Source organism: Phyllostomus discolor, chromosome 2 (genome assembly GCF_004126475.2).
Source record: "Phyllostomus discolor isolate MPI-MPIP mPhyDis1 chromosome 2, mPhyDis1.pri.v3, whole genome shotgun sequence".
NCBI lineage: Eukaryota > Metazoa > Chordata > Mammalia > Chiroptera > Phyllostomidae > Phyllostomus > Phyllostomus discolor.
The window spans coordinates 7,482,866-7,508,088 of NC_040904.2; the positions used below are offsets into that span (position 1 = coordinate 7,482,866).

At 57.5% G+C, this 25,223-nt stretch overlaps 1 protein-coding gene across 4 annotated transcripts in view; it reads right to left on the reverse strand.

The window, feature by feature from the left end:
* Nucleotides 1–910: 910 nt before the first annotated feature.
* TMPRSS2 (transmembrane serine protease 2) overlaps nt 911–25,223 on the reverse strand; it is a 50,451-nt gene continuing 26,138 nt past the window's right edge. For all 4 annotated transcript variants that reach the window (XM_036017451.1, XM_036017452.1, XM_028504691.2 and 1 more), the window contains exons 3-14: nt 23,713–23,935; nt 19,195–19,281; nt 18,332–18,451; nt 13,997–14,123; nt 12,366–12,476; nt 9,311–9,354; nt 8,286–8,457; nt 6,847–7,022; nt 6,337–6,432; nt 4,212–4,354; nt 3,541–3,693; nt 911–1,993 (exon numbers count right to left, since the gene is read on the reverse strand). In XM_036017451.1, coding sequence (XP_035873344.1) covers nt 1,982–1,993; nt 3,541–3,693; nt 4,212–4,354; nt 6,337–6,432; nt 6,847–7,022; nt 8,286–8,457; nt 9,311–9,354; nt 12,366–12,476; nt 13,997–14,123; nt 18,332–18,451; nt 19,195–19,281; nt 23,713–23,935 — 1,464 coding nt within the window. In that variant the 3' untranslated portion in view covers nt 911–1,981. The remainder of the gene's footprint in view (nt 1,994–3,540; nt 3,694–4,211; nt 4,355–6,336; nt 6,433–6,846; nt 7,023–8,285; nt 8,458–9,310; nt 9,355–12,365; nt 12,477–13,996; nt 14,124–18,331; nt 18,452–19,194; nt 19,282–23,712; nt 23,936–25,223) is intronic.

The following is a 25,223-nucleotide window of genomic DNA, read 5'->3' on the forward strand; positions in this document are numbered from 1 at the left end:
CGGTAATTCTCATGTTGGCACTTCACTATTAGTATCTCGGGTCATTTTATAGCAAGCAGATTCACTTGTTTTTTTTTTTTAGAAAGCTTCAAATACAAACCTATCAGTGTTTCCCTGGTCTCAGCGTTCTGGCTAGGTCTTTTGAGTGAAGCCAGTCCCGTCCTAAGGGAAAGCCATCCACAAGAGGAATCCGAAGTGAAAAACGGAACGGAAAAGACGGTCCAGTGCCCACGTGGGCATTTTTAGATACATACTCCACCATCGTTCACGGTCTCTTACTTGTGAGCCTGCCCCCTCACTAAAATTCAGTCCTAACGCGCAGCTCTATACTAGCAATGCCGCTGGGACTGCGGCGCAAATCTGCACGCGCACCTCCACTGCCAAGGTGGGGGGGGGGGGGGGGGGCTCCAAGGACTCGCTAGACATTTGGAAAAAAAAAAGTATAATTTATTTGTACAACATTTCGCAATTCCAATTTTACAGTTTCAAAAAGATACACAAACAGCAGACAGGCGGGGGCCACATAAATAAAAAGCCGCACTAGCGGAGGAACACATTCTCACCGTGACCGGGCTCGTTCAGTAACCGGCGCGGGGGGCGGGCCCCTCAGTGCCGCGTGTCGGGGAGACCTCTGGGAACGCCGCTGCCCCCCGAGGCCCGAGGAACGGAGGGTCCTGAGAACGGGGCTGTGAAACCTCCCATTCTGACTCCTAGCGGGAGGATCGTTTCATTCTTGGAAAGCAGTGCGCAGGACCGGAAGCGGAACCGGAAGCGGAACCTCGGGGGAAGTAGTCCTGGGAAACCATGGACCCGCCCCCTGCAAGTCATGCAGGACCCCTTCTCTCCAGGGGAACCTAGGGGCCCGGGAGGGGCCGCACAGAGTCCAAAATACACCTCTGTCTTCTTCGTCGCAAGCACGGTGCTGTCCTTTAGCAAACTCATTTCCAGAACATGAAATTAGGAGCCAGTCGCTCGTGAAAGCAGCTCGAATTGGCAAGGGCAATAATTTCAAAGAACCAAAGGTAGCAACTACTGAGAGGCATCGCAGCCCAGATTCTGTGCGCGCTGAGGTAGTAACGTGTGGAAACGTTCCGTGGGAACAGCGTACCTTGAATCACACATCCCTGATTTCCCCAGGTGACCGCAGGTGCCTGTGGCTAGCGGACAGAAGAGGGTCAGCAAGCTGTGCACTCGGCCCCGCTGGGAGGACCGCAGGGCGTGCGCATCTCCCAGGCAGCCGGGAGGTGGGCCAGGGAGGAGGGCAGGGGCTGGTAAGGCTGGTGCACCAGGGTGGAGCTGTATGCACCCGGCGGTGGCCACCCGCCCCGAAGTGCTCAGCAGTGACGGTGGGCAATGGTGGTCCTTGCTCCAGGGGCTCTGTCTGGACACTCACCACCATGCCCCAAGAAGAAAAGGTTTCTGATACCCTTTCAAGTGACAATCAAGTCATCACCCATGAAGGGCTGGTCCCTTTATTTCCAGCCACCATCCTGGGCTGCTAAGAAGGCACTTAAAAAATGATCAGCAAAAAACGTTTGTGGGGTGGGGACAGGCGCTGGGGCTTCCCCAAGTGGCCCTCTGTAGCAGGGCCCTCCAGAAGGTGGCTGTCCCACCTGGCTCTGTCTCAAGCCATGCCACAGTGGCTGAGAGGTCCCCAGCCCCAAAGGCATCCCCTGGGCAGGCTCGGAAGCAAGACGCCTGTGGCAAGCTCCGTCCTTCCACCCTTCGTTGGCCCTGGGCACCCACACCCAGCCTGACCTGTCACCCCTTTTGGACTAGGGGTCGGGGACCAAGGCCCAGGGAGCAGCCACCGTGGTTCTGCACAGAACTGTGAAGAGTGCCAGAAACAGACAAGTTCACTATTTAATCAAAACAAAAGGACCTCTGAATCATTTCTAAAAATACATGATTATGCACAAGGAATTAAACGTTAGCCCCTTCATTTTCTCGTGGAATGGTGTCAAGGACAGGGCCGGACACATTAGCTGTTCGCCTGTTCAAAAGGAAGAAAGAACGATGTTATTGTCTTAGGATAAACAAAAGTAGAAAATGATTTTCCCCCCTTCGATTGGCGCGGCACTCACACACCACGTGTGCAAGCTTGATGGGCCAACAGGAAAGGACTTCCCTACGGCAGGGGTGTCGAACTCATGTTCACCGGGGGCCACACAGGCCTTGAGGTTGCCTTCAGAGGGCCGAATGTAATTTGAACGGTTAAGGAGTAGTTACATTTATTCAGTCCTAAAATTATTTTGGCCCTCTGAAGGCAACCGCGAGGCGGATGTGGCTGCCGGTGAACATGAGTTCGACACCCCTGCCCTACAGCACGAAGGCCCTGGAGGTGGGCTGACAGTCAAGGGAGGAGGGCGCAGGGTGTGGGGGGGGAGGCACACGTCTTAGCACAGCTGGGCATGGGCCTCTGCCGGGAACACCAGGCTTGACTTGGCCACTGAGAGACAGCAGGTGTTTCACAAGCCTGGCCCCTGGCCCACGGTCTCTCCTGCCGTCCAGCCTTTCACTGGGTGCTCTGGCCGTGCCCTCAACACACCACGCAGTTTGCCCTCTCACATACTGGACAGCAGTCTACCCCTTGGCCTGGCTCACCACCCTGGCCCACCCAGCCCTACCCGCTTCCCTCCGCCGCCACGCAGCCCCCAACAGGACAGCTGGGTTGTCTATTCCCAGCACGTGACCCTTCACCAGGTGCGGACAGGCCAGCCACAGGTGTGGTCACTAGAAGGTATTAGGTCCCATGGTTTTATTTGAGGGCCAGATCAGCTCCTGTCCTTCCCTCCCCAGACTGGAGACTCAAGAGGATACAAAATAGAAGTTTTCCTTTCCCCAGCAGCCCGACCCTGGCAGGGGCAGAAACCAGTGTAGACTGCTGGTCGTGGACACCTGGGGTGGACGGCGCCTGGCTCTGGCCCAGGACTCGGGCAGTGCCGGGGAAAAGGCCTCTGCTGAGCAGCACGGTCCGGCCAGGAGTCCCAGAGGGCAGGGTCTCAGGCAGCCCCTGGGACCTCCCACCTCCACCACCTCCATGTGCACAGGAGAACCCCACTGCTCCCCACCCCCAAACTATGGGACCCACCCAGGGCGCACTCAACAGTCCAAAGAAGGACAGGGCAAAGCCACAACTCGACTGGCTGATCCGCGACCCTGTGCTTTCCGGCCCTCACCGAAATCTGCACACGAGGAGGTGCGGGGGAGCCCGCTGAGCCAGCACAATGCAGGCCGGCGGGGCACACAGAACAGAGCATAAGCCCACGTGTGAAGCTCCCCCTGCCAGGCTGAGCCCCCAGTTTTTTTCGTCCAAACACCATCGGGCAGCACGTAAGGGAGGCCAACTGGTAGTGACAGGGGGCACTGGCAGGGGCAGGTAGGGGGGTGGGCGATGCTAAATGCAAATTGTTGTCAAGAGAGGTGCTGTTTGCGTCATGTCGACGGGTGGGCAGCGGTCAGCCCCCCCGCAGTGGGGCCACAGCTCATGGACACCGGGGCTTTGACACCACGTCTCAGTCCGGAGGACAGGACACTTACCCGCATCTGTCGATGAATCCAGTCTGTGAATACTGTCACGTTCCCATACACTCCTGGTCTATTGGCCTTGGCACAGCCAGATCCCCAGCTCGTCTCCCCAATCAACCACCAGACGCTGTTCTTCAAAGTGACCAGAGGACCGCCACTGTCACCCTAGGGGATGGAGCAAGAGACAGAACAGACGTTCCAATGCACAACGGCGCACGCACCACTGACCTGGTGCAAGCGTGGGCCGGGGGGGTCAGGTGGGGTTCCCAGCAGGACATCCGTGTGGGTGTGTGGGTTTCATATCTCCCCCAACAGGTCACAGGATACAATACAAGCCCCCAAAGAGACTATACCACAGCAATGAACTGCAGTCTATGTCAGCCGACAGTTACTACATCAGGCGGTGTCTGTATTTTAAAAAGAGTCAAAAACTTCTCTCTCTTCCACTAACACTTGGACAGTTAAAAACCCTCCCGGAGGACGCAGGGGCGTGTGGGGTGGCTGATAGTACAGAGCCTTTCACGCCGTGACCACTGGCTGCCACGATGTCCCCCAGCCGCCCCAGAGCGGACTCTGTGCCCCGGGGACACAGAGCCCTCTCTCTCGTGGGGGCAGAGAGGAGCTCGTCCGCTCAGTGGGGTGGGCGAGGCCCACAGGTGGAGCAGAAGGAAGGCCGCAGTCACCTGGCAGGAATCCACGTTCCCCTGCAGGTAGCCGGCGCAGAACATGCTGGGCGTGATGAGGCTGTTGTAGACGTATCTGCTGTTGCACAGCACGGGCTCGATCAGGGGCACCATCGCGGCATTCAGCAGGTCCGACGTTTTTCCTGAGACAGACAGACCGTGCTGGGGCGGAATCTCGGGAAGAGTGGACCCCCCCCCCCCCCCGGGGACATGCACGGCAGACCCTGGAAAGGGTGGGGGGGCCCTGTCCCTGCCCCTCCCTCCTTCCGCCTTCCAAGCCATCTGCTGGGGAGCCCGGGCCATCCCCCAGGCTGCTGGGCCTGAGCCGAATGCGGCTCCAGGTTCTGGTTTCTGGCAGAAGACGTCCTGCCTTGGGCTGTAGAACTCCACCCGTGCTCCGGGAGCACCCCTGGCCGTCACTCAAGGACTGGGTTCTGGGGGAGCGACCTGCCCCCCTCACGGCTGCCCCTTCCCTGGACCATCAGCGAGCCGGCCTTTCTCCGTCCCACAGCCTCCTCCACAGGCTGTCCCGCTTCTCCAGCTTCTCCCAACGATCGTCGGCACCCGCTGTCCCCACTCCTCCCTTCCCACCTTGCCACCCCCACAGGGTGTCTGTCTTCTGGGCACCGCAAGCTCACGGAGCTGAAAGCAAACCTCACATTGCCCGTCCCCCACCGCCAGCCATCCTTCCCACCGGCACCCCCCCACCCGGCTCGGACAGGGCTCGCCGCTGCCCTGGGGCTCCCGCCACAAAACGGGAAGCCGTCCTCCCTTGACTCGGTGCTCCTGCCCCTGCTGCAATTCCCTCCACCAGCAGACCCTGTGGCTCTGCCCCAAATCTCCACAGTCGCCTCCTCTGCGCCCAAACCCAGGTCTGAGCGGCCAGCTCACCGTGAAGGACCACAGCGGGGGTCCCCTCACCATTGTCCCCTGCCCACGTCCTTTCTGGGACAGCCATCAGACTATGTCACGCCCTTGCTTAACACTGCCGAGGGCTCCTCATCTTGCAGGGGACACAAGCTGGTGTCCTGAGCATAACCTACATGGCCTGACACAAGCCCGCCCCTCACCCCTGGGTGGGTTGTCCTGCTCCAGACACACTGGCCCTTCCGCTCCTTACACATTCTTGTCGTTAGAATGTCAGCTCAAATGTCACCTCTTCCAAGGAGCCTTCTGTGACCACACCGCCCCTGCCCTCCTCAAAGCAGCCACAGTTAGGTTTCTGGTTTGTCCGACCACATCCTGTCTCAGACACCCGTGTGGGGAAGTGAAGTAAGTTTCTGAGGGCAGAGATTTCTGTCTCGTCCTGCCCACCATGCATTCCCACCGCAGCGGGCGCTCCACGAACGGAACGGTCTGCTGCGTCTCCTTTGCGCCTCGGCTGCCGTGCGGCCCGGCTTGCAGCCCGGAGGCTCGGCCGTAGTCACTTCCTTTAGAAGAGGCACCCACCCCCACTGTCTCCCAAAAAGCCCGCACGTCACCCAGCCCTCGTCCTCTGCACCTTGTTCTAAGGACTCGTGGTATGTGTGCCATGGATGCCTCTAGGAAGAAGGGTGTCAACCATATATGAATGCTGCCCTGCTCCACGGGGCACTTCCTTGCTCCACAGACAGGAAACAGCCGGAACCCCGGCCTTTGAACATTGTCTGAGATAAGAGGAAATTATAACTGAAGGGCGTGGGACCGGCCTACGCTGGGGGCCAGGGTCTAGTTCCTTCTCCCTCTCTGGGGGGTCAGGACACAGGCCACCGCGGGCCACGCATGCCCACCCCCACCGAGTCCATCACCCCTCAGCCATCAGAGGGCAGCTGGTTTCCAGGGCGGCCCATCGGCAACCACAAAACACGACCACGGGGAGATATGACACTTCGCACACTTGCAAAGCCTTTACCCCGTGAAAAGCAGTCTCCGCAGTGTTCCACTGGACCCGACTGCAAACACAGTGTGTGAAGTAGGGCGGGAAGGATGCTTCCCCATCAGCAGGTGGGGAGACGGAGGAATGCCCCAAGCCAACCCACATCATTCGGAAGTAGCACCAGGATGGAAACCCGGGCCTCCCGCTCCCACACCCACACCCACCGCCACGTGTCACAGGACCTGCAGACTCACGTGCCGGGAGCCTCACCTTTCTCGGAGGTGGCCCCCCACCCGGAAATCCAGCAGGGTTGTTTTGGCTCCAGCATCATGCCTGGGTTGGGCAGGCACACAGGTTTCACTCTGTCTGTCTCAAGAGGAAAACGCACCATGAGCTGGTGGGCGGGGGCCAGGGACCCTGCCGATCGCCCTGCGGTGCACAGGACCGCCCCCCACAGAGCACCGGCCAGCCCCGGGCAGCAGGGCGTGGTGGTGGGAACCCTTTACTGTAGCTCCTGCATCGATTAAACCACCACCTGCCGTGGAGGAGAGCGTGCCGGTCGCTGCTTCCCCTACACACAGGGGCACGTTTTCGGGCAATCTGGCTTCTGGGGAGCGCACTTCTGCCTGCCAGCCCTCCTGCACACACACCCGCCCCAACTCGACCCCAATTCCTTCCTCCCGCATATCACAGCGCACATGTTTCTTTCCAATCAGCCTCTCGTTCCGAGTCGGTCAGAACCGCGCACACACCCCGGGCCCCACTCGCGAGGGAACGCACCGTTAAAAGGCAGCGGTGTCTGCAGCTTCATGAGAGCCACGTCGTTGTTCTTGGTCTTGGAGTCGTAGTCCGGGTGAGAGATCACCTTTTCCACCCGGTAGCCGTCGCCGTAGAACATGGAGGACTGCCTCAGAGTCCCCGCAAAGGCCGTCCAGTACCGGGGGTGGCTCAGCGGCCTGGGAGACAGACACGGGCGCCACTCAGTGCCTGGGGGCCGCACACATGACGCTCTCGCCCGGGGATCGCCCGCTGCAGCCAAGGGTCCCAGGACCCACACGGCCCGTCCCCCGCCCAAGCCAGAGGGACAGGCGAAGAGGCCTTGGGCTCTCCCCACCCCCACCTCAGCACAGCCACCCCCACACACACCTTCCCTCCTTCTAGCCCCCACTCCACCTCCTGGGCGGACCCTGTACCTCTTCAGAGCTTTGGCCGCAGCCATTCCAAGGACGTTTTTTCTTGGACCTAAATGCCCCTCCTGAGGTTTAAACCTCATTTCCCGCAAGACCGGGTCGTCCCTACCTATATAGGCTACGGCATGTCCTGACATACAGTAGGTGCTTAATAAATGTATGGTGACGGAGAGACTCTAGGTCTACAGCCATCCAGGCATTACCTTTGTCTGGGTGCTTCCCATGAAGAGCACCACCCCAAGCCCTAGCGAGCCATCCGAGTCCGGGGGAGGGAAGGAGGGGGTAAGCTTAGGGAATGAGCACGGCTCCTCCCTCCAGCCTTGCCCACAGCCCTCGGGGGTTGCGGGGAGCAGGTGCGCCTGCCTTACGGGCGCCGACACTGCGCTCAGACACCGGGAGTGAGCTGCCTGGGGCCACGTGGCCGAGCCGGCCCAGCCATACTCTGAACCAGGAAAACAGCTCTGGTGAGTGAGGTTTCCTCAAAACTTGACATGTGACCCCCAAATTCTGAGCGTGTCTGAGTGGCTCTCTCTGAGACGGCAGGAAAGGACAGCGAGCTCCCAGCCGCTCCCTGCACCCCTGCCCCCCAGAGCCCTGCCTGCAGCGGGCGCCGCGGGCCTGCTGGCTGAGGTCTGGGCCGGGCCCCAGGTTTCACCTGCAGCAGCCCATCCGACCGTCCCGGCAACGCCACAAAGGGGGCACCGACAGGACCCCCAAGTATACACAAGGAAACCAGAGCTTAAAAGGTCAAAAGACTTCTTCCCTGGCTGGCGTAGCTCAGTGGATTGAGCGTGGCTGCGAACCAAAAAGTTGCAGGTTCGATTCCCAGTCAGGGCACATGCCTGGAGGTTGCAGGCCACGGTCCCCAGCAACCACACATTGATGTTTCTCTCTCTCTCTCTCTCTCCCTCCCTTCCCTCTCTAAAAATAAATAAAATCTTAAAAAAAAAAAAAGACCTCTTCGCCCAGGGGCAGGCGGCGACCACAGTCACCTCTGACCCCGGAGCCCTCCCCCCGCCGCGCACGTACTCTTCCACGCAGTGGGCGGCCGTCACGACCCACTCGGGGGTGATGATGGAGCCTCCGCAGACGTGGACGTTCTGCACGTGCAGGCTGACCTGCCAGGGCCAGTCCCCGGGCGCCGCGCTCGCCCCGCCCACGATGCGGCTCTGCCGGCCCATCTTCCTGTTGACCCCGCACTCTGCAGGCGACAAGCACAACGCAGCTGGCCGGGGAGCAGAACCGGGGGGGCACCCCCGGCCCTACCCAGACCCCCACCGGTGCAGGGTGCGCCCCGATGGCTCCCGTCCCGGAGGTCCCGCCGGGCTGGCGGACAGCGGCCGCCCCCTCTCATTCAGCTGGATTCAGGCCTGACTTGCAGAGGACGTGTCCTGGTTTCTTTCTGGTTAGAGGGACGACGGGACACTGCTCCAGCCCCCTGGGACCCCCACCCCCACCCCGGGAAGTACCACTTCTGCTGCCACTGCGATTCCAGACGCCCAGCAGGGGGCGCTCCTGGATGACCACGACCCCGGGATCACCTGGAGCCACTGAATGCTCAAGGTCCCTGAACAAAGGGAAGGAGGCCTTTCCTCCTGCGTGCGGGTCACGTTCCCCAGCAGGCGGGTGGCTGGTGAGACCCCAGGGCGGGACGGGCACCAGGCTCTCCTGGTGCCTAAAGGAGCTTGAGCCCATCCTGGCTGGGGAGCCTCCGCCAGGACCGCTGGGACATGCGGCCCCTGGGAGTGTCTGCTAGTCTCACCCCTCCAATCAGAAAAGCCGGGCTGCGGGGCCAAGAGCCCCTAATAGGATGGGACAAGGCCATCCCAGAGAGGGCGCACAGGGGCAGAGCCTTCCCTGCCACCAGTGGGTTCGGAAACTCTGAGTGACCAGACCCGGGGGGGGGCACCCCCATGCCTCCGGTCCCACCTCAGGGTGGCGCAGGAGTGTGGCCCCTTCTCCCTCCACCTCCCCAAAGACACAGGGTTACGTGTCCGAAGGTACAGAGCATGCCCCTTCTCTAAACACGGAAAGGGGAAGCAGGACCCCCTTACCTATGCAGCGCAAAGAAACCACCGTTTTCGAAGAACAGACGTCACTGCAAAAGAAGGACGAGAACGTTGGCCGCGGACGCGCAGGAACGGGCGTGTTCTTCCCACGTCCCCACCCCCCGCCTCCCGAGACGCGGAAGGACCCGTGGTTGGGGGCTGGATCGGGAGAGCAAAGCCTCGCAGCGGGCAGGGGTGAAGGGCAGACACGGAGCGTGGGTTCGTGTGTCCGTGGGCAAGTTACTGAACCTCCGTGCCTCAGTTTCCCGTATGCAGCATGGGCCAATTACAGCACCAGCTCATAGGGTGGTTGTGAGGGTAAGCACGCAACGTCAGTTATTATTATTATTATTATTATTATTATTTTATCCTCCCCAAGACATTTTTTCATTGCCTTTTTAGAGAGAGAGAGAGAAGGGGGGAAGAGAGAGCGCAAAGATGTTATTTTTAATCTGGAATTTAAAATCATCCTCTAATTTTTTAAGGGAACCATCGATCAACTTTGGGTTTTTTTTATGACTGCTTTACACCTCTGGCACAGAAAACAACACTATCAATTACTTGCCCGGGAACGGAAGAAAAGAAAGGCACTGGTTCAGTAAACATTCAAGGCGTTGGAGGAGAGAGCAGTCACGCGCATCCGGTGCCGAGGCGGAGAGAACGCCCCGCCTCCAGCACGCACGGCTGGCCACGCCCCCCTGCGCACCACAGGCGCGCCCGCTGCAAGCTCCCGCCAGAACAGACACACTGCACTGGGAGCCTGGTCTGCACCGGCGACCGTCCACCAGTCCCGGGGGCAGCCTGGCTTCCAGCCACCCCTTCTGAGAAGAGAAACCCAAAGATGCCGCCTGCAGAATCACCCTTGATTCCTGACAGCGGCCCATCCGAAGCGAACCCCTGCTTCTTGGACCCTTCCCCCAATGACCCAAACAGAGCCCAAACCCTCCAAGTCCTTTCTTTACAACACCTCCCAATGGAGACGCTCCGTGGTCCCCTCGGACTTCAGGGGAGTCCTGGTGCTCCTTGGCCGTGGGACCCTGGCCATGCCAAGGGAACGCACTCCCAGGACAAGGCGTTGTCTAAGAATCCTGCGGTTCATCCCCCTCGACGAGGCAACACAGCCGAGCGGCCCCTCGGGTGAACCCCTCTACTCTAGGAGGCGAGGGACTCAGATGCTGTCAATGCAAGGAATGTCCAAACCGGAAAGAGTTTCTCGGGAGTTTATTTGAGCCCAACTGACCACAGTGGCCAGGAGGCAAAATCTCTGCGGACTGAGAAGAGGATGCGGAGAGGGCAGCTCTGCGCCTCACTGTGGGCATCCGGGTCCAAGGAGCCGGCGGGAGGGGCTCCGTGACTTTTACTGATGGCAGAGTAGGGAGGTGGGAGGAAGCAAAGGGGAGAAATCTCTGGAATGAGACCGAGAAAACAGAGACACACTTGCTTATGTTGGCAAGGATATTTAACAGTTAACAATTAACATGCTACTCTGTGCTGATTGTGTTTTGAGGGGTCCGGGGCGGGGTGGGGAAGCAGCAAATCACTGTGACATCCCACAGGTGTGTTACACGGTATGCTCTCTGAGATGCAGAAAGGTAACAGACAGACTCAGTTAGGGGAAAGACTGGCCTTTGTCGGAGACACACAGTGCCCGCGGACAGGACCGCCTGCCCTGAGCTCCTTTTCAGCGGGAAGTTCTACTTCCAAGCCATCCTATGTGCTTCCTTTCCATCTCTGAGTTCGTAAGGCCGCTACGCAGGCCTCCCCCGAGCTCCTCGGGCTTCGTACATGGCCCCTTTTCCATCCACACTATCTAAGAGCAACTTCTGGGAACCAAAGCAAAGTCTTCGCCACCCCAGCCACAGTCAGGAGACACCACGTGCCAGGCGATGGCTGTCTCCCCTTTCCCCCAAAGGCCGGGGCCCCTGAGTGAGTGCCCACTGGGAGACCACAGCCGTCCCGCCCCACTCAGCCCAGCAAGACAGAGGGACACTCAGCCCTCAGAGAGAGAGCCCAGGCTGCTGTGTCCGCGCCTCTCCTGGGCACACCTGGTTGTGCACGCCCCTCCTCCGGGGCTCGCCCCGTCACATTCCCCGGGACAGCCAACCTCGGGAGGAAGCCAGCCCCCCAGACACTTCAGCCAGCCATCTGTCCCCAGGAATGCAAACCTGCCCCCAGCCTCCCACTCAGGGGAAAGGAGGGGCAGAGTGATTAACTCACCCTTCCCAAAAACAGCACCTGGCCTGTGGCAAACAGCCTGACCAACCACCTGGGGGGAGTGACAGGGACCTGGGAGCTGAGGAAGGCTCCTTCACAATGGACACTGTGTCTTTTACATTCAAGAACACAGCCTCCGCTAATAGTGACCCTGAGGAGACGGTGGACATTTTTAACAGGTGCAAAACAAATCGAGCCGCTGAAGTCCACCCCTCCCCCACCCTCCTAACAGGTTAAGCTACGAACCACGTGACCGGATGGATGTTTGGGTTGACTCCCACCCACAGGGCACACACGGCGGCCCACCCAGAGCCACTGGGACCGAGCTCGCTCGTCAGCTGGGAGGTCCGGGAGGCGCTGGCTGAACGGAACTAGATGCCCCCTCCCTGCACCCCCCAGGGCATCACCTGACACTAGGCTTGGGGCTGGGAGACCCACAGTCCCTGCTGCCTGGGACAGGGGGCGTTCCCGGGAAGCAGGACTTTCCGTGCTAAATCCAGCCCAGTCCCTGGCAGGCAGGGTGGGCGGGCCACCCTGTTGTGACCCGGAGGTACTCTCAGTTCTGGAGACCCTCCCAACACACAGCAGGGGCGCTCTAACGTCCAGATAGTGACGAGAGTAGCGTGGACTCTCGATTTTGCAACGTCACCCAATATCACGGAGGGCAGAGGGCACATCGAAATGGCGCGTGAGCCTGGCCCCTCGCCGAGAGAACCCAGCCAAACCTGGCGTCGCAGCTAGGAAAGGCCAGGCTGGGGACCGCAAGGCCCCGTGGCACCCCGAGGCCCTGTGGCACCCACCCCTGCCAGTCTCATTGCAAACTGTTCAAAGGAGACGGGAACAGCACCTGTGGTAGAGTTTCTGATACAGGTCGCTGTGGCTGGCGCTGAGGTTCAGCTTCATGAAGCTGGTGGCTCCGCTGTCATCTGCTATCCCTTGGCTAGAATAAAAACTGTTCCTAAAAAGGACGGAAAATCACATTTACAAGAACGGAGAAGTCGTAAGCGACCCCAATTCCTGTGCTGTGTCACAAGACTCCTCCCGCATGAGATTCAGGGGCAGAAAAACGCCTTAGCGCCTTGGAAAACAAGATCAGACGGTTTAAAGAGGGGACCGTGTGAGGACCGTCTCCACCTGATACACCCGAAGCATCAGGTTGACCCCTCCCCCGGTCAAGGTTCTCATCTGGTTTGGGTGAGGACAAAGAAATGAACATGGGGACAGACTCACAGATGGAGAGCAGGGGCACAGCTCAGGCGGGAGGGGGGGAGGTGAGTGGGTGGAGGCACCGAGCAAAAGGGAAAAAGGACTCCTGGACATGGGCAAGAGCATGGGGATTGGGGGGCGGGAGGGGGGGAGCGGGGCATGTGAGGGGACTAAATGGTAGTGGGGGGAAATAAAGAGAAAGAAAACGAGAAACTGGAACAAGGATGTGTGTGTGCTATGATCTGACAGGACACACAGACCCGGAGATACACCCTGTTGTCAGCGAGGGTCCTGGATGGGGGCTTCACCACCTCACTCAGCCCTGCAGTGGGGGTGGCATTTCTTTTTTTTTTAATTTCTTTTTAAATATATGTTAAAGTGACTTTGTTTTTTTAAGATTTTTATTTATTGGTTGGTCTGTCTCCCTCTCTAAAAATAAATAAATAAAATCTCTAAAAATATATTTAAAAAATACAAATTAAAAAAAAGATTTTTATTTATTTATAGAGAGGGAAGGGAGGGAGATAGAGAGACAGACAGAAACATGAATGTGCGGTTGCTGGGGGTCATGGCCTGCAACCCAGGAATGTACCCTGACTGGGAATGGAACCTGTGACACTTTGGTTCACAGCCCACGCTCAATCCACTGAGCTACGCCAGCCAAGGCTGGGGTGGCATTTCCAAGTGTTTCATTAGCTAAGATGCCAATGTTCTGGTCAAGCGGTCACGCAGGAACACTCCAAGGAAGGGACGCTGGTCGTAAAATCCCACAGCCTTCCCTCGTGAGGCACCTCCCGGACATGCTCTGGGGAGACTCGGCTGGGACCCTCTGGGAGGGGGCACCGTGTGCTCCTCCCCCACCCTCCCTGTGGCCATGTGCAGGATTGATACAGTTCCCTCCTGTATCAATCCGATGGTCAGTTCTCGCCCACTCCATAGCCTTCATTGCCCCCCACGTGCGCGCTGTGAGGGTTGCGCAGGGTCTGTTCTTGCCGACCCTCCCCGTTCACCCACCACCCCCCGCCCCCGCCCCAGAAGGCCCTCCATCAGCATCCTGGACCCTGGGCACCACAGCACTGGGTGGAGGTCCAGGCAGGGCGCCACGCCCACCGGACAGATCAGCTCTGGGATGGAGACGACAGTCCGAGCTGGGACTTCCAGGGAGGGGTGGCGAGAATCACCAGCCTTCCCTGGGGTTGTGCTGCCTGCCGCTGTCCTTGGGGAGCCCCAGTGCCCCCCCCCCCCCGTGAAGCTGCGGGGCTCCGTACTCACCGGTAGCCCATGTCCTGGCACGCCGCCTTCCCGTAGCTCTCGCTCCAGTCGTCCCGGCACACGGGATGCCAGGACTTCCTCTGGGGCGAGTACACCTGCAGGATGAAGTTCGGGCCGTAGAGACGAACTGCGAGGGGAGAGAGGGCCCGTGAGTGCCAGGCGACGGTCCCAACTGCCGCGTGAGCCCCACCCTTACCCAGGACACGAGGGCTCGGAGATGGCCAGTCCCCTCTCCCCCGTCCCACGCTGGCTGACCACCCAGGAGGAATGCTGTAAAACTCTTCTCTCCTCCTGAAAAGGGGCCCTTTACCCAAAAGAATCGAAAACAGCGATTCAGACAAAACTTTGACCACAGGTGTCCCCAGCAACACAGTCGCACAGCCAAACAGCCAAGACAACCCGAGCGTCCACCGAGGGGTGGACGTACCCTGGACGGTCCACAAGTGCAATGGAATGCCCCTCGGCCACAAAGGGGAAAGAGGCGCCGACACTCGAGAAACATCTGAGAGCCCCCAAGACACTGCCGAGTGACAGAAGCCAGACGCAAGGAGCGGGCCCCACTGCTGGGCACTGTCTGGCTGGAGCAGGACCTGGACAGAGACCCGAAGGGGGTCGGTGGTTGCTCAGGGCTTAGGGGCTGGGAGGGGCGATGAGGGGGTGCCAGCTCAAGGATTCCTTCTGAAGCCACAAAAAGTATTCTACAATCGATCACAGTGACAGCGGCACATATCTGAGTATGTAAAACCCACTGACTTGTCCTGTATACGTGGATGGATCTTACGGTGTGTGAATTACATCTCAATGAAACTGCTTTCGAGGAATAAATGAATGAGATACATGGGCTTTGAAAGGTGCTCTTGCAACAATCGCGCCGAGCAGCAGGTTGGCTGTCTCTCACCCACACCCTGGACCCGGGCAGAGCACCCAGGGGTGTGCCCAGCACCTCACGTGAGGCTCTGCCTCGAAATTCACCCACATTTTGCCAAAACCGCAGCTTTTGAAAGAGACCAAACTTTATAAATGCAGTGTGAGCCCCTCCCAATTCCACTCCTTCCTCCCCCTAGAAGCGGCCGCGCCCAGAATTCCGAGAACGGTCCGTCCTGTGGGGGAGGAGTCAGGCGGGGATTCATGGAGAACAAGTGCGCCCGACCTGGATGACCAGAGGGTCGTGTGAACCCGGATCCTCGGCTTGGGGGGGGGAACGTGTGTGGGCCACTGGAAGTGTCCACTGTGGGACCCTCAGCGTCGCCGCCCATCTGTGGCCCCTCACTGGCTGGACTGTGTGGCTGACACTCCTCCGTGAGATACGGGCCTCCGTCTAATGATTTCCCATCGCTTGCAGGATGCGTGATTCCTCGGGCTACGTGTGAGCTAGCCATGTGTTGGGGGGGTGGGGTGGGTAGACAAAGCTACTGGACCCAGACAACAGGACAGGACTCAGGGCTGACAAAGAGATGAGCAATCCACCCATGAAAAGGGGGACACAAGCCATGCGTGTTACTAAGGGAAGGAAGCCAGTCTGAAAAGGCCAGATACTGTGGGATTCCAACTCTGAGACATTCTGGAAGATGCAAACCTGTGGAGACAGTGAAAAGATCAGTGGTTGCCTGGGGGCAGGGCTGGGGGGTGGGGGGTGAACAGGTGGCGCACAGGGGATGTTTAGGGCAGTGAAACTACTCTGCATGACACTACGAAAATGGGGACGTGTCATAATACATTTGTCCACAATGTCAAGAGTGAGCCCTACTGTGACTGAAGGACTTGAGTCAATAATAATGTATCGATATTGGCAAATATCAATATTTCAAAATTGGCTCATCAATTGTAAGGCATGGACCACACCGACACAAGGTATCAGAAATCAAGGCAGCTGTGAGGGCACGAGGGAACTCTGTACTCAGCTCAACTTCTGTACAACTAACACTGCTCTGGAAAATAAAATAAAGTCTACACACTTTTTGAAAGTAACCAGAATTAAATATAACTTCCAAAATTGAAAATAAAACTTAAACCGGCATGGTAGGCAGTAAGGGAGACAGCCCTGGCTGGTGTGGCTCTGTGGATTTGGTGCCAGACTGCGAACCAACGGGTCCCTGGTTCGATTCCCAGTCTGGGGCACATGCCTGCATTGCAGGCCAGGTCCCCAGTAGGGGGAGCACAAGAGGCAACCACACATTGATGATTCTCTCCCTCCCTTCCTCTCTCTCTAAAAATAAATAAATAAATAAAATATTCTTTAGAAGAAGAAAGTCGAGGAGACATTTCGTTTTTGACTTGGGGATAATTTGGGAGATTCCGCCCCCCTTCCAACTATATGCATTCCAATGCGAACTAGGACAGCTGATGGGCCGGAGAGCCTGTGCTGGTCTCAGGCAGGATTTTTTTTTTAATTATCATGATTTTTTTCAGTTTTACTGACATATAATGGACAAATACAATCTGTAGATATTTGAGGTGTCCAACTTGGTGTTTCGATGGACATACGCATTGTGAAATAATCTCCAGAGTCTAGCTAATTAACATACGTATCACTTCAACTCATTTCTTTGTTTCCTCCCCTCCCGCCTGCCTGCCTGCCTTCCCAGGGAGAGCACTCAGATCTGCCCTTTGGCAGACCTCAGGCGCCCACACAGCACGTTAGCTGTGTCACCTCGAGGGTCCTTCCATCCTCTGCTGACACTTCAACACTCCCAGAAAGCACAGCGATAGACGTAGAAAGTGGAATTCACATTAAGAACATATATCTACTATATATTTACACATACAGGCCCTTGGGAAGAAATCTCTGCACATGCTGGAATGTTCTCCACGGGCTGGGTGGCGTTCTTCAATGTCTGAAGACGAACGCCCCGTGGAAAAGTGTTTCCGCTCTACGGCACAGACTGGAGGCACGTCACACGCACGGCCTGTGCTACTAGAGATCGCCCACGTCACATTCGTCCACTTTGTTTCACACGAATGATCGACAGGGAAACTAGCGCCCCCGTGAGGAGGACCTGGCGCATCACACGTGCACGACCCTCCGACGCGGCGGCTCACTTCCGGGAACGTTTCCTGCCACGCGCTCGGGGACGCAGCGCGACCGTGTGCCAGGGAATGAGGGCAGAACTGAACCCCACCCCACCCCCCACCCCCCGCCGGAAGGGAACGGTGAGGGGGGCGTGTCCACACGCAGAGCTCGGGCAGCAGAGGGAAAGGGAGAGGAGCTCCTGTCCCGATTCCCAGATGCTCGTTGGCATGTGCTGCGGAGGCAGCTGGATGGTCACCGTTGGGAAATGGCCTTAACAAGCAAACAATATTTGCTTTTTTGTACAAAATTTCGCTTGAACGAGAAGCAAAAACTCCTGTTAGTTGCCTCGAAGATAAACCGTTAGTGGCTGGTGAACAGGCGTGTGTGTGTGTGTGTGCGTGTGTGTGTGTGTACACACCTGGTGTGTCCGCAAAAGAATGTGTTTGTATACATGCTATGTGGACATGACAGTGTGTGTTTGTACATGTGGTGTGTCTGTGTGAGTGTGTGTATGAGTATGTACTTTACATGTGTGTTTGTGTATGGCCTCAGAAACTCCCCACTCTATGTAAGAAAAGGGAGACAGATATTACCTATCATCACTAAAATAAAGTGTGCCGAAAGTTTGAAGAGTGAGTCACTTGCAAATGCAAACACTCCCAACCGGGAGCTCTTGGCACAGAGCCCGAGGCATTCACTGGGGACACAGGTGGCCACGCAGGCGGCAGAGGCCCACCTGGGGCACAGGCTCCTGAGGGAGGAATCCACAAGCCAGGACAGATGGTGCACCCCATACAGGTGTCCGACCCGGAAGCGAGCATGTGCAGGAAGGGGAAGCTCGCCGAGGACGACCACAGGGGAAGGACGATGACCACGCAGTGGACAGTCTTTCCCCAGCGCCCACTGTGGGAGGCACTATCAGCTCACAGGTGTGGTGTGGGTGGCAGCAGCCCAACCCCAGCCCACAAGCATCACCTCCCCTGTTACAGCCACAAACACCTGGTGTGCTCCCCACTTCACACCTCACACTGGCTGCTCGTTGTCTGTCCTGTGGCAGACGGGAGCGGGCATGTCCCAGGGACTGGCCCTGTCTTGTCCCTCCCACTGCTGTGTGATGCAGGGCGAGGAGCACACCCTCTCTGAGCCTATCTCCTCCTCTGAAAATCGGGGCTAACCCAAGGCTCCAGGCAGGGACTCATGACGGAATGGGCTGACGTGCAGGATATGGGCCTGCACCATCAAGTGCCGGTCGGGGCGGCCCCCAGTCCCCAGCCCCCTGCCCCTGAACCCCCCCCCCGCCCCGCTGCATGTGCTCCCCCACTCACCGCACTGGTTCTCATCCTCCCCGCTGGGACAGTGAAGGATCCCGTCACACCACTGAAAGGCACTGACACAGGTCCCCGAGGAGCCACACTCCATCCCCGACACTGTGCACTTGCTCTCCGCTGGCAGAGAGATGGGAGGGAGACACCCATCAGGCTCAGAAACCAAGGAAACTGCCCCACGCCCACCAGAGTTCTGTCATCCACCCCACGAAACAAGGGGGAAGAAACTTCCTCCTGAACTTGAACAAGGAGGGACATGTCCTCGCTGCTGTATAATGAAGGAAACGGGGCCACAGGCCAACGGGGCAGAGCCCTGAGGGTGCCCCCCTTTCAGGGCAAAGGAAGGACCCTGGCCTTGGACAGGCTCCTCCTCTTCTCTGCCCCACGGGGATCCCTGGGGGTCTGCGTGGCCCTAGGCTGATGGAAAAGGGCTGGTGGCAGGGGGAGGGCACGCCGGGCCAGCGGTAGCTACTGCCGCACACTGGGGTGCAGGGGACCAGGTGTGGCCCCAAGGCGAGGAGCCTGCACTCAGAGTGCCAGGTGGCACCGAGTGCCCCAAAGCGCTGGGTAAACTTGAAATACTTCTCCCCCCGTGTGTCAACACCCCACAAAAGGCACAGGATGAGGAAGAAGCATGTGACCCGGGCAAAGGTTTGCCAGCTTCCAAGAGTGGCTACTCATGTATCGCCGTGGCTAAACAGAAGCAAAGGGAAGGCAGCGAGAGAAACATCAGGAAGGGCTGTGGGAGGGACCCCAGCCCAGAGAGCAGGACCACGGAAGGGTCGGCACCCTGCGGCAGCCTGAGCACCCATCCCCAGCCCGGAGTCGCGCCCTCTGCAGCTTCAGCGCGGCCCCACACTCACTGAACTTCCAGAGCAAGACCGAGGCCACCACGGCTCCCGCGAGGACGGTCACCAGGGAGAAGGTGATGCACAGCGCCTTCTTGGTCTCTGAGGAAAAGACACAAGCTTACAATTCACTGCAAAGTTCTGTGGGTGCTTCATAAATTATTTTTATTTTTTCCACATTTTTTATTGTTGTTCAAGCACCATTGTCTCCATTTCCTCCCTACCAATCCCCCCACCCCAGCCATCCCCACTTCCCACCCTTGATCCCACCCCCTTGGGTTTTGTCCATGTGTCCTTTATAGATGTTCCGCAAAGTTTTTTCTGAAGTCACACTCTCAAATTTTATCCACTCCTTTTATCCTATAGCATATCAAGAAATAATCATTTCTTATGTACCTACAAATGTGACTTTTAAGGACATAACCTAGGAGGTCTTTGTTGTTCCATTAAAGTAAACTTAATGCTTTTTGGAGACTAAAAGCAGGAAGCCACGATATGAAGCAGCGTGAAATAAAGTTAGGCTCTTTTAAAAAGTAGGGTCACGCCCTGGCCGGGTATCTCAACTGAAGACAGTGTCGTCTGCATGTGCCAAGGTTGCGGGTTCAATCCCTGATCGGGGCACATGCAAGGATCAACGAATGAATACATCAACACGTGGAACAACAAAATCAGTGTCTCTCTCTCTCAGATCAATCAATAATTTTTTTTTTACCATTTTAAAGTGTGGCCTTTAACAGGGGAAAGAAGGAAAAGGGCCAAGTAGAGGAACATGCATATAAAGGACCCAAGGACAAGGAAAACGGGACTGAATGTGAGGGGGGGATGGGCAGGGCAGAGGAGAGCAAGGGCAGGGGGAAATGGGGACAACTGTAACTGAACAACAACTAAAAAAAATTTTTTTTAAAGAAAAAAAAAGTATGGTCGTAAAATTGTTACCGATTAATGTAAAAAATTGCCTGAAAGAGGAAAAGTACCTTGTTTCAGTAATTACAAGAAGCATAAGCAAAATAATAATAAAGTCCCCAAAACTACCCCCCGCCCCGGGCAGTGGTAGTCCATGTGAAGAGCCGCCTCCCCCAGGGCTGTGGGTGAAGGATGCTGCAGACCCACCCCGGCCTGCTCCAGCCACGAGCCACGGGTGGGTGTTTGCACTTCCACTACTAGCGGCTCCGTGACCACAGAGTTCCGTAAATTCAGGTGCTCAGGGGTCGCTGCGGCCATTGGATACCATGCTGCCGCTGGGGCAAGCTCTGCCAGGCAGCGCTGACACCAGCGCTTTGGTCTGAACGCAGGAACGCTTTCTGCTAAGAGCGAAGACTCTGGAAAAGGTAACGAGCGTCCGCTAGTCGAAACTAACTGACATGCCGTCGTGGGTCAGAACACAAGCCAAAAGCCTGTATCAGGGTTCAGAGGGCAGCGCCAGGCGCCCTCACGCCCAGCTGTTCCCCCGTGGAGGGCGGCCCCCCAGGCCCAGGTCCTCCCAGCAGCCTTCCTGGGAAGGAAGGTCGAGAGGTACAGGGGAGACAGGGGAGAAGGCATGTAAACAGACCCTCCAGCTGCCTCAGTTTACACAGGAGGACACCAGACGGAAGAGGAAGTCGGCGTGGGGAGGCCTGGCACACACACAAGTGAGTACACACTTGTGCTGCTGGGAGTCAGTCAGGGCTAGCTAGCCTGCGGAGTGGAGAGGCCAGAGCTGACCCACGTGGTTGGGGCTCAAAGCCACGCCTCTGGACGCTATCACATTCTCCGAATTCCAGTCTGTTCTCGGCCTGCAGCAGGCTCCGGCACACCTGGGGAGCCGGCTGCCCAGTTTCCTGGCTGGGGCCCACAACCAGAGATTCGGATTCAGATGGGGGCGAGGGAGGCATGAACCTGCGGCTCTGCCAGGCTCACAGGTGAGGTCAAGGCCACTGGTCTGAGGAATGCCAAGTGCCACCCTGCCACATGATGAGAACTCGGCCTACCGTGACTCCGTCTTAGGCCGGCGGAGTGGAGTCAAAGGGGCCGCCCTCTGCTACCCATTGGCCAAGGATGGTCGTTTCCTTTGTACAACTTCCGTGTATGCCATTTTATTTAAGGGGGGAAAAAACCCCCAGCTTGCCTGGAGAGTTGAGGGATCTTAAATTAGGTGGGCGTACCCTCTCAGGTGTTGGGCAGGCAACCCGCCCAGCTCCCACGAGGAGCAGTGGGCAGCGGGCACCCCCTGGCTACTTCCGGTGGACAAGCATTGCACCCTCTGTGTCCGCTCAGCCCAGACTTGCCTCAGGGCTGGCTTGCAGCTGCGTCTGCTGCTGAGTTTCATGATGACTTACTGTTCATTCACCTTCGTCGTTATCCATTGAGCCTACCGTTGATTCGGCCCCACGGTTTCTAGGGTTCACGAGAAATAGCAGCACAGGCTGGTTGAGCCTCCTTCTCCAAACCCACACCGTGAGACTGGCCCCCGGGGTCAAGTGTAACTCTCTGTCTACACTCAGTTTCTCTGTATGCCTGCAACTGCACTAACAGTGACAGTGTATTATTGAACAAATACTTCCAAGGCCAAACATTCCACTTATAGAATATACAGGGTCCGGCCGAAGTAAGGCCTGCTGGAGTGTGGTTGGCAGGGTAATAATAAGGGTGTAATAGGTTGATAGTTTTAATTTGAACCTGTCACCTAAAATGCCGCATGGTGTGCTTGAGGGTGATAGTGTCATGTTACAGAATTACATGCTCGTGATTTTATAATAGAAAATTTTGTCATAAAAACAGGGTGTTACTGGTGCCAAACCCTGCAGGTTTTATATGCTATAACCCAACGGTGTTCTAAAAAATAATGCCCAGGTAAGTTCAGTAAGCTATTTTAGAGTTTAAAGGACAACTTTGGAATGCAGAAGTCTTAACGTGTAGGCTCATCGTCCTCTCTTACCACAGGAACTGACAGCACGTTCACATCCCTATCCAGCTGCCCTCCGCTACCAAGCTTCCCCGCCCCCACCCCAGAAAAGTGAGAACAGGCGTGGGCTCTCCTAGTGGGCCTGGGGTTCGGTCACTGGTATGACCACCGCCGGCTACAGGTGCTGACCTCAGCGAGGGACCCCTGGTTTCCCAGCCCTGTCCTCTCTCTCCGGGAGGCAGGCACTGCTGTGAGGGCTTCCTTACCCCCCCCCCCCCGCCCCCTCGCACCTTCCTTCCCACCACCCTGACCGCGAAGCTCTCCAACTGGCATCTCAGCAGGACCCTGCTCGATTTGGGGGCATCCTGTGCACAGTAGGATGTTTAGTAGCATCCCTGGTACCCACTCGGGACAGGCCAGCAGCAACAGGGCCCCACCCCAGTTCCAACAACCAACACTGTCTCCAGACAAATATCCCTGGGGGTCCGAAGCACCCCTGATTGAGAACCTCGGGTCTCAACCTACCCTGACCACCAGAAAGACATCAGCGCGGAGACAGCACTTCCTTGAGCAGAGACCGAGAAGCTCCCAGGCAAGGAGAAGGGACGACTGAGGGGAGCAACCAGGGAGGGGGTAGCAAAGGCTGGAATGAGCCCCATGGGGAGGGGAGGGAAGCAGAAACACCGGAGTGAGGGCCAGTGCTGGCTGGTCAGGCAAGGGATACGGGCCCCCAGGAACACAGGCAGTGTGCATTGCAACGACCCATGCTGCGGTGAGCCCACGGAGACCTGCTTTACCGCTCACCGGGAACAGCACGCGCTGCACGCACCCGCGCGCACATCTCCCCAGACAAAAACACCACCAGTGCCAGCGCTAGTCCGGACAGCCACTGGACTGGCTCCAGGAGGGGACGGGCTGTTCCGGTCCACGGCCGCCCTGGGCCTCTCTGCGCGGAAGCGAAGAAGAGAAAGGGGCCCGGGGAGGAAGGACACAAAGTCTAACGCGAAGCAGGGAGATGAATGCGAGGGCACAAGAGGCGCTCGACCCAGCGATGAGCCGAGGGCACAGAGCGGTGGATCCCTCCGCGCTCGTCCCTGCAGCCCTCGCCGGTCCGTCGGTCCGTCCGTCCGTCCCGGGTTGTTAAAGCCCACACGGCCTCCCGTCACGATGACCACACCAGCCCCTTCACTCCCTAAACACAAAATCCTTATCGCGCATCTCCGCCACCGCGGGCTGTACGTAGGGAACTGCGCCACGAGGAAAGGCTAGAGAGTGGATCCCCGCGTCCCGAGATCACCACGTATTTATTTAAGATAAACCACCCAGGTGGGGAGCAGTGAGAGAGGCGCACCCTGAAAGACCATCCTGGGAGGCAAAGCTGGGACAGGGGAGTTCCGGGAGCGCCAAGATCTCTGCAGCGCAGAGACTCCCGAGGAAGGCCCCGGGGTGGGGGTGGGGCACCTGGCAGCAGACAGCCTTGACACGGCCGAGAGGGGGCGGGGAAGAGAGGCGAAAAGCACATTAAACAGACCAGCCCCAGCAGCGCAGGAGAGCTGGCCCTAGAGCTGGGGGGAGCGGCGAGCCCACCAGAGAAGACGAGGGACCCCAGATTTGGGCTCCGGTACAGGAAAGAAACGCAAACACGGTCCTACTTGAGGTGCACGGTGTCCCCGAGGAAGACTTGGGCTGCGTGCGCACGGCGGGTGTCGACGCGTTGGTCAGCACCCGCACGGTGTAGTGAGGCACCGCGGGGGGGTAGTAGTGAGCGGGGTACACCGAGAAGGCGCTGGGGGCCCTGGCGGGCTGCGGCGGGTACAGGCTCTCGGGCTGGTAGCCATGGTTTTCGTAGTACGGTCCCACGCCAGGTGGTAGTCCCTAGACAATGGAAAAGAAGATGAGTAATATGAAACTCCAATGACCCTAAAGGTTAAACACAGGGTCTAGCACAAATAACGTCCCTTTTTTATTACAAAATCTTTTCTTACCATATCACACTCAGGCACACCCTGTGACATTTTAGGTGACCGGTTCAAATTAAAACTGTCAACTATTACACCCACGTTATTACCCTCCCAACCAACCACACTCGGGCAGGCGTTGCTTCCGCCGGACCCCGTATGTCCCGTTGCACACTGGACTCGGTCAGCAGACTCTTTTAGGGCATCAATAGTGATGCCGAAAGCTAAACTTACCTCGCATAAAAGCTAACCAGAAGTTTTAGTGCATTGTCAATGGGTTTTAGTTTTCTTTGTTCACTAGTCATTTCCGTATGGAGGTATAATGGACATGTAATGTATGAGTTTCTGGTGTGCGGCACAATAATTCGATGTCTCAACAACTTAGGAAATGACTGCCACAATCAATCTAGTTAGCTTTCATCACCACACACAGTTACAACTGTTTCTCTTGCGACGAGACCTTTTAAAGATCTGTTTCCTTAGCGGCTTTCAAACTCGGGATCCAGTGTCGTTAACGACAGTCACCGCCCTGTACGTCGGCGCCCCAGTCTGTGTATCGTACAACGGGCAGCGTGGACCTTTTGGGCCCTCTTCACCCATTCCATACACCCAGGTTTTAAGAAAAAGCGTGGACGTCTGGGAATGAGTCAACACCTGGAGAATGGGGTGCGAGTTACCAGCTAGCGATGCCAGAGTTATCAACGCGCCCATTTTGCAGAGAGACGCGTGAGTGACGGAGGCTAAGACATTTACCTATGCGTGTTATCTGCGAGTCCCTTTTCTAGCTCCTCTTGTCTCATGAAAACGTATCCTGCTTCCTCACCATCTCTTAGTGGGCGTGCACCTTGTTCACAGCTGGGGCCGCTCAGCAGTTCTGCCTAACACAATCCCCTTGTGCAGCTCATGCTTGGAGAGTATGTGGACTCCCGCAGCTCTCTCCCTGCTGCGGGTGGAATCTCTGGGTCCCCAAGTATAGACCCCACCGGCCTTCCACCTACCCCGTGTCAGACCCCCTCCGTCACCCGCCGGCTGGGAGGCCACATTGGCCCCTCTATCAGCGTCCGAGGTCCCCACGCAGACCTCCTTCCCACTCACTAATTTCTCCACTTATTTCTTGCTGATTGATCGCGATCTCAGAGAGGACGGGTTACTCTGAACAGAGGCAACACAGCGCTAAGAATTTGTTTTTTATAAATAGTCAAATA